The sequence below is a fragment of the Phoca vitulina genome, unplaced genomic scaffold (genome assembly GCF_004348235.1).
Source record: "Phoca vitulina isolate PV1807 unplaced genomic scaffold, GSC_HSeal_1.0 scaffold7, whole genome shotgun sequence".
Lineage (NCBI taxonomy): Eukaryota > Metazoa > Chordata > Mammalia > Carnivora > Phocidae > Phoca > Phoca vitulina.
In genome coordinates, this window is record NW_022589710.1 from 25,812,560 (window position 1) to 25,820,625 (window position 8,066).

Sequence of the window (8,066 nt, forward strand, 5' to 3'; positions counted from 1 at the left end):
ATAAATTAAATACAGTGAAAATGCAGTCCAAGAAATAAGTGTCAGTTTCAGAGTTTTGGTTGCTTTCACCATTTAATGAAGATAAACCTAGGATTTCAACACTAGGATTTCCTAATGCATTGCTGAAGGAGACCCGCCTCATTCCAGGTTAAGTGTTAGGCAGCCTGGCCCAATCATCTGATCCGCATCAGCCCCAGTCCTTCTCACATAGTCTGTGAATTCTCTATGTATTGTACCACAGTCTTAATAATTTTCTAGTTTATTCATTAGTTTACGACCTTACTTTCTCCTAGAATGTTCTCAGCATACTAGCCTACTGACTGGTAAAGCAGCAGATATTTAAAAATGTCCTAATACTAGCAAAAAAAAGAAAACCTTTTGTTCACTTACTAAGTTTGTCAGTTTCAACAGTAGGTAAAATTTCTTTTTACTTTAAAAAGTATACCAAGTGCTTGTGTGGGGAAAGGCAAGCATTCATGAAAGAATGGACCTTGTCTTTACCTAGAACAGTGTCTACACCCAGTAGATCCTATATACTGTTAAATTCACACATTGGAGCTTTTCCGTTCTTGTTCTGACCCTCCCCACATGGCATTTAAAATCCAAGGGCTTCAAATTAGGATCTAAGGAGGCAGGGGAATCAGGAAGCCCAGCTGACCCTTGGATTGGATCCACAGCAATGGCCCGAGGATTCACCAGGTCCGTGTGGAAGAGGGCTTGGCGCTCAGAGCCGTCCAGCCTGGCCCTCTCTATCTTGTCCAGGCCACTGTCCGTCCAGTACATTGTTCTACGGAAGTGGTCGATGGCAAGTCCTTCAGGGCTTATCAGACCTGGAAATAGAACAATGGCAGGACTGGAGCATTTGCAGTATGAAAAGGGAACCTGAAGTGGAGAGATACTCTAGGTTTGAAAAGTTTAAAAAATAAAGTCCTGAGAGGCTCTCAGTTGCAAGGAGCAGGTTAACAGAGGAACTTGTTCTGCCACCTCTAGTTCTCCTCTAACACACCGTCCGGCCTGATGGCACCAGGCATATTCACAGTGCGGGGCCAGGCAGCGTCAGCCGTGGCCGCCCTGAGTTCTCTCGGGAGCCCTGTTTCTCAGTAGGAATCACCTCCTCATTTCTCACATATGAACGTGTGTTTACAGAGGGGCTGGTATATACCGGTACCACTCAGTGAAGTGACTTGTATGGCACTTGACCTCCCCTTTTGCACTTAGTAGAGTCAGATGAAATACAAAGGGGTCTTCTGGAGGAAGACCTGACCTGAGTTGATGATCGTCTCAGGCTCTGCTCCTGGTTCCAGACTGGCACGGCTGATTGTCCGTCCAGCAACGTCTGTCCAGTACACCATCCTCTCGCGGCAGTCATAGTCAATTCCCACCACTATGGAGCCCTTTGTGGACCAAGACATGAAATGGGAATAATTAGGGCTCCTGGCGTTTCCCTGGAGCTCGCGCTCAGCTGCCCCTCGCATGGCCGTAGTGAACAACCCGTAACGTAGTCTCAGGGCCAGCTAAGCAGCGTGGTTACCCGAGTGGGCCTGGAGGCGGACTTCTGGGGGCCCGGCCAGGCTTAGCCACCGACTAGCCGTGCGACTTAACCTCTCTAGGCCTGGGTTTGTTCATTCACAAAATGAAGATAACAGTACCTCCTTTATAGTGCTGCTCTAAAAATTAACACCATAAATGCTTCTACAGTGTCCTAATCAGTCATTAGTCTGCAGCAAGTGCTTAATAAGCGCTATTACTGCCAGCACTGGTAAGATGATTTCATGAAAAACAATCAGCCCCTTCAATGATTAAAGGACAAACGTTAGTCTTAGCAAAGTAAGTTCTTAATATTTTACTGGGCAAAAAAATAGCCGTTATTCCTTCCAAATGGTATCTGCACTTTTGAAACAGCCTTTCTAAAATTCACCAACGTATAATGACAAAATCTATTCCCCTCCCCCTGTGAATATAATCTTTCCCCTGAGGTGTCCTCCCTCACCCCATCTCTCTCCTTACTACAAAGCAAACTTTTTGGTTGTATGCTTAAGTAAAAGTCTCCAGTTGGATGGGTTAAGGAACTGGAGACTGGTGGTCACCAAACCTCTGGCTAGGAAGGTCTTCCCTTCTTCATTGCTAAATATATTTAACAGTCTTTTTTTTTTTTTTTTTTTTTAATGCTGAGTCTGTGATATGTCTTTGCAAAACTCTGCACAGTACTTGCTTCATTCAATTTCCAACTCAGACTGCTGGTCTGAGAAACTGAACAGATGTGCAAAGCCAACATCTAGGGGCCATCTGGCTGTCCCTGAGATCACACCAGTTCCTGACTTGCCTAACAGAGCCTCCTGGGGCTGGCTTGACATGCCTCTGGGAGCAGAGTCAATATAAAAAACACTGAACAAAGCAGGATTTGGCTCCTGTGAAAAAGTGGGCAGTATATATGGAAGGATCTGAAGGTCAAAGTATAGTTTCACTTGAAAAGTAAAAGTCCTCTGTCTCAGGCAGGAATGCACATCCATGTCCGTTTCCATTGACCTAGGGAATCATGGGATCTGTTAACCCATGTATTGACTTCAAAGTTTCTTGGAAGAATAAATCATTTTAAGTAAATTTCCCCAAGATGTGCTTACAGCCCATGTTCCATTCTCTTTCAAAAGAGTTCCACTAGCAGCACCACCACCCTGCCCTAGGAGTGGCAAGTTCAGAGATGCAGGACAGCCGTCAGACTCGGCTGGATGGTTAGACTGAGGTGTTGACAATTTCTTAGTTTCTACATCTTTTACAGAAACTTACACAACAGCTTGCTAGTGTTTGCCAACACGACTACAAAACCTAAATCTTAAGAAAAAACGCATCTTCCTCTGAATACTGGCTGCTTCTACACTTTTTTTGGAATCTGATAAGGCATTAGTTCGTTAACAAAAGTAAAGGCAAACATGGACATCGTACTGTTCTTTTTCCTAGATAGCAAGTACCTGCTGCATGAGGTTTAGAAATGGAATCAGATGGCTTTCCTTTATAAGTGGCAGTGCCTTTCTGGTGAACTCCCTTCTCTTCTCTCCATTTTAGAGAAGAAATCCCTCCTCCAAAATGGAGTGCCTTGTCAGTAGGGATGCTGCTGGCGCAGGAAGCAACAGGCATCTAGGGAAAGCTTGTCGGCTCCTTTCCCAGCATCCCCCTCCACCCAGATCTTCTGTGAAGGAGTTAGAGAAGAGACTGATCCACAGAACCAGAACGGGAGGGGAGGGGGCTGCAACAATGAGGCAGTCATTAATTTCTTTCCACTTGGGATTCGTAACTGACCACAGAAACCACACCCTTTCGCTGGTCCTCCTGGACCCTCTGGAGAGGTCTGGCATGGAGAGGACCCTGGGGACTTGGGTTAAGGTTCTGTCACTTTTGCCTTGGATCATCATACTGCCTCAATATCCTGACAGATCTGAAACTCCCTTTCCACTTATCCGAAACCCCATGAACCACTGGAGAAAGCCTGGGTCAGTCAGACGAAACTCCCGGCAGCAGTGCCCCCACTTCCTGTGAGAGCAGTGTCAGACTCAGGGAGTTGGGGTCCAGCCCAGAAACTCTCCAGGACCTCCCCCTCTACCTCCGGCCCTTGCCCAGATCTGAAAGCCCTCTGCAGCCCCGCCCCCACAGCAGAAATCCACTTTACATGCAGTGACAGCAGGGTCTTGGCCATGTCCTTCTGAAGCCTGGTTCCGTTGAGGGGCAAGTGACCGATCTGCTGGCCCTGGGCGTAGAGCAGGAAGGTGCCCACAGACGGAGGGGTCACGTCAGGCCGAGGCACGGGCCGGACTGTGGGCGGAGCAACCGTGGGGATACCTGCCGTGGGAAAGTACAAAGAACAGAGAGGAAAGGCAACAAGGGTAGGTGGGGAGAGGGGAAGAAGTTACTTTCCACACACAACCTCCAAAAACATCAAAAGGTTTTTACCCTAGACAGATGTGTTCCAGATGTTCCTTAAAAGAAATTCTAATTTCTAAGGTTTTTGTCTTCCCAAGGATTATGTAAAACACTGCCAATTACTAGGGAGGAAGACAACAAAACATTTCCCCTCAGAACAAAGCAAAAGGTTTTTTCTTTTTAAAGGAAAGAAACTAGCCAGTATTGTGTCCGCTTTTCTTTGGGCCCCCAGGGTGACACGTGTCTCCTTTCACCCTGCGCTGGGGAGGAGGAGTAACTGCACGTTGAGCTGAGTTCCAGATGTTCTAATTACAGAAACTGCTAATGACAAAACCAAACATGAAATCCAAATTGGGCTCTTGGGTAGACCAGATTATAAATCAACACGGCGTATTACTGACTTCTTTCACCGGCCTTGGGAACCCCCTATTTCCCCATCTTCACCCAGAGCTGGCAGTTGCCCTCCAGCAAACCCTCCGAGCAGATGTGGTGAATGGGGGTGGTCCCTGGGTGCTTACAGGCAGGGGTGGTGCCTGGCTGCGAGCGGGTGCCCTGCACTTCTCTGCCATCTTTGTCCACGCACCAGCAGAAGTCACTCGTCCCGTGGCACTGCAGGGGGATGAAGTGGCCCAGGTCATCACACTGGGGCACATACTGGTCGTCCCTGGGCGTGCCACCGTAGTGCTCCAGCAGGTTTTCCCTCCAGCGCTCACAGACGGTCCGGGGCCTCTGGGTGGGCTCTGAGCAGATGGGGACAAAAAGCCTTTGATGGTGAGCCCAGGACAGAATACAGCATGTAGCTGAAGTTCCCCACACCTGGCCTCCCTCCTCCTAGCGTCCGCCAGCAAGGCCTCGGCCAAGCCCCCGGACACTGGACCGAAGCAGTAAAGTGCTCTACGAAGCTCTCCACAGGAATCCGGAGAAGCAAAGTTTCCTGGGCCAAGAGGATTTGTCATCAAGGCCCAGCCACATCGGTAGCCAGAGGAGGTCAGATCAGGGGTGCAAGGCACGCTCAGGCCGGGAGAGGCCCACGGGGACCACTCCGCCTGGGCCCAGAGCCTCTGCTAACAGAGCACTTGGGGGGGACCCTCATCAGGAACTCAGTGGCCTACATGATAATTAAAGGTAATTATTCTTTCCCACTTGGTTCAAGCTCCAGGACCTACACCCCAGAGGGCAATCTTGAGACTGGCCATGTGTCTTAGAAACTCCCTGAGTGCTCTACTTACGTGGCCCTCAGTGTCTGCTCACTGGGAAACTATGGAGTAAGACTTGCTGCCCTCAGTGTCTGCTCACTGGGAAACTATGGAGTAAGACTTGCTGTAATTAGCATCTGTGAGCACAGCAGAGGTGGGGGCCAACTCCATACTGACTGACAGACACTCCAGTTCCTGGAAGCCCTTTGGCTCAGAGCTGAACCTTTATTTCGGCAGGCTCCAGCTTCCCGCCATAGAGCTCTGCCCCCTCCCTTCTCCAGCATCCTCCCCTCTCTGCTCCCCCTCCCAGCTCTCCACCAGGCTCAACCTCCTGCGAGCTCTTGCAGAGTGGTTTCTCTGGCTGTTTTCTCCCAGCCTTGCTTCCAAAGGGCTGTCACTCTGTCGTAAACATAGCGGTTCTTGGTCTGCAGGGACTCTGCTGCAGGATGTTTAAATAACTCATCCACCCATCTAGCATAGGCTTATCTAAAGGAACTCAAATAGAAGGTGCTGCTTTTTTAATTCCTGCAACTGAAAGCCTGTGGTCTGTAGAATCATACAGCCAAGTACCTACTTGATACCACCACCTAGATGTTTAACATCCATCTCAGAACAAAAATGGGGCCCCTCCTTTCCACCACCAAAGCTGCTCTGCCCTAGACTTTTCCCTATCAGTAAACAGCACCTCCATTTTCCATTGTTTGGGCCCAATCATCCTTGATTGCTTTCTCTCGCTTTCCACATCTGATAGGTCAGAAAATGTCAGCTGTCCCTTCAAAATACATTCAGAAAATCACTTCTCACCTCATCTACCCCTATCACCCTGGTCCAAGCCCCATGGTCTCCTGCTAGGATTATTACCAAAGCTTTCTTACTCGTTCCGTGGCTTCCCCTCCCTTTCCTGCCCCCCAGTGTAAACTACCAGCAGCCAGGAAGAGTCCCTTTAAAACAATCATTTCATGGCACTCCTTTGGTCAAAACCTCCAATGGCTTCAAAGAACAAAGTTGGAAACGTTACACTTTGGTTCTAGTACCAAAGGGTACCTTTAGGAAAGCGGGAGGGTGGTCAATAAAATCCTCAGAGCTCAAACCCAACTAGCTCAACTACAAGACTCACTGGGTTTGGGGGAAGTGGATGCTTTTCAGGTCGTCTCTATAGCTCATGACCCTTGGGAAGCCAAGTTCTTTTTAAGACCTCATGGAGAAGGAGTCTCGCACTTCCTCCCCTAGATGTGTCTCAAAGACCCCAGACGGGGAAATGTCGCTTCCTCAAACCACTAGCCATCCATCTCAAGGTGGGATTCCCTGCAGAAGCTCCCAACACTGCCCCAGGCCCACATGCAAACTCAGAGGGCACGTTCTTGGTTCAGGGGGCCACCCAGTAAGGCGAAGTTCTTTGTCTGGGATGCCGCCACACAGCACACCCAGCTTCTGGGAAATGGGCACCTCACATCACTGATATGTGTGCCTCCCTCTTGTTCCTTACCATTTGGAGCTCCTTCTTAATTCAACCACAGATTTCTCTCTTTTCTGTTTTTGGTTGGCAGGGCTTTTAAATATTTTGAAATCTTGGACACAGAGTGTTTTTTCCCTCCCTTCAAGCCAACCCCATTAATGCAGAGACTAGTCAGAAATGGCAGCCAAGCCGAACCAGCACCAAGAGAGAAGTCTGGGCCATGGAGAAAGATTCTGCACAAGAGAACATGTCCCTCCTTTAGTCGTTAACTTCTCATTCTCTTGGCTTCCTTCTGAATCACTGTCCTTAACACAGGCTTGTCTTAGTAAGTGTAACAGAACTCTAACCATTCCCTAAGGCGTGTCCCAACCATCTGATTTCTTTAAATCCCAGATGGAGTTAGAACCGAGACTTTTTAAAGAGTAGACATGAGTGAAACAGGATTTTTCTGGGTGGGTGTGTTTTTTTTTGGACCTACAAAATCTTTTACTAAAAATAGGGACAGAGAGGAACTAGGAGTGTCACTGTGGAAACAAGGACATACATCGGAATCAAGTATTACCAATTTTTACCTATATGCACCTTAGAAGCACTAATGTGCTGGCCGTAACGATATTATTGAAGGGATCAAAACTGGTGGTAATTCTCCAGCTCTTCTTACTCTTATACGTGAAAAGCCAAAATTAGTATTTAATCTTTCTCAGTAGTAAAAACGGACCTCTGAATAGCAAGTTCATGGCTTCAGGAATTATTTTGGCTACAATGGTATCAAGTCAGTCCTATGTTCTTCATAATAAAGTTCTGCCCACTCTGAACAACTCAGCAAGGAACACAAGTCTGCCCTGGCATGAAACGTGAGCACTTGACCGCCAGGCCCCACCCAGACAGGGAGTGCTCAGACGGTAACAGACGAGTTCACTGTCAGCATCTCCGACCGCACGGGCTAACACGACAGGTTCCTGCGCCTCTTCTGATGCTGGCCGGGGCAGGCAAGGGGTTCCCCATCCACATGCCAGGCCTGGCTGGACACAGCTGGGGTGATCAGCTTAGCGCAAACCAGCTGGACCCACCCCCAGGTGTCCTACCTATTCTTCCTATCAGTACTAAAATGGCCTTCATACTGTTTGCTGCAATTCGGAAGGCGGAGCGAAGGGATAGGAATATGGGCAGGCAGTTTTCCTTTTGGACGAAAGGCCAGTCTGGCAGGATCCTCTCGCTCTAAGATCTCCCAAAGCTGCCGTAACAGATGCAGGGCAGTGGCCTCAGCCTGACCGACACACTCAATCTCCACTTCCAGGCTTGTCCTGGACAAGTGTGAGGCCACAGTCCAGCGTGCGGCAGTGATCACATATGTACCTCCGTCCGTCCCTGTCACAGCAACATGCACACGGGTGTGCACAGACCATTCCAGTGTTCCTAGGAGGAAGGAGCCGATGACAGGGTGGAGATCGGCCCAGGGTCTGCATGGTCTGGGCAGGGGTGATCACCTGCCCCCCCCCCCC

The 8,066-nt window shown here is 48.9% G+C and overlaps 1 protein-coding gene across 4 annotated transcripts in view; it reads right to left on the reverse strand.

Annotated features, from left to right (window-relative positions):
* NID2 (nidogen 2) overlaps positions 1-8,066 on the reverse strand; it is a 58,457-nt gene that overhangs the window by 3,537 nt on the left and 46,854 nt on the right. For 3 of the 4 annotated variants that reach the window (XM_032405110.1, XM_032405111.1, XM_032405112.1), the window contains exons 14-17: positions 4,431-4,652; positions 3,662-3,831; positions 1,265-1,394; positions 659-830 (exon numbers count right to left, since the gene is read on the reverse strand). In XM_032405110.1, the coding sequence (XP_032261001.1) occupies positions 659-830; positions 1,265-1,394; positions 3,662-3,831; positions 4,431-4,652 (694 nt within the window). Of the gene's footprint in view, positions 1-658; positions 831-1,264; positions 1,395-3,661; positions 3,832-4,430; positions 7,981-8,066 lie in introns of those variants that run through there. The other variant, XM_032405113.1, reaches the window with a different exon arrangement.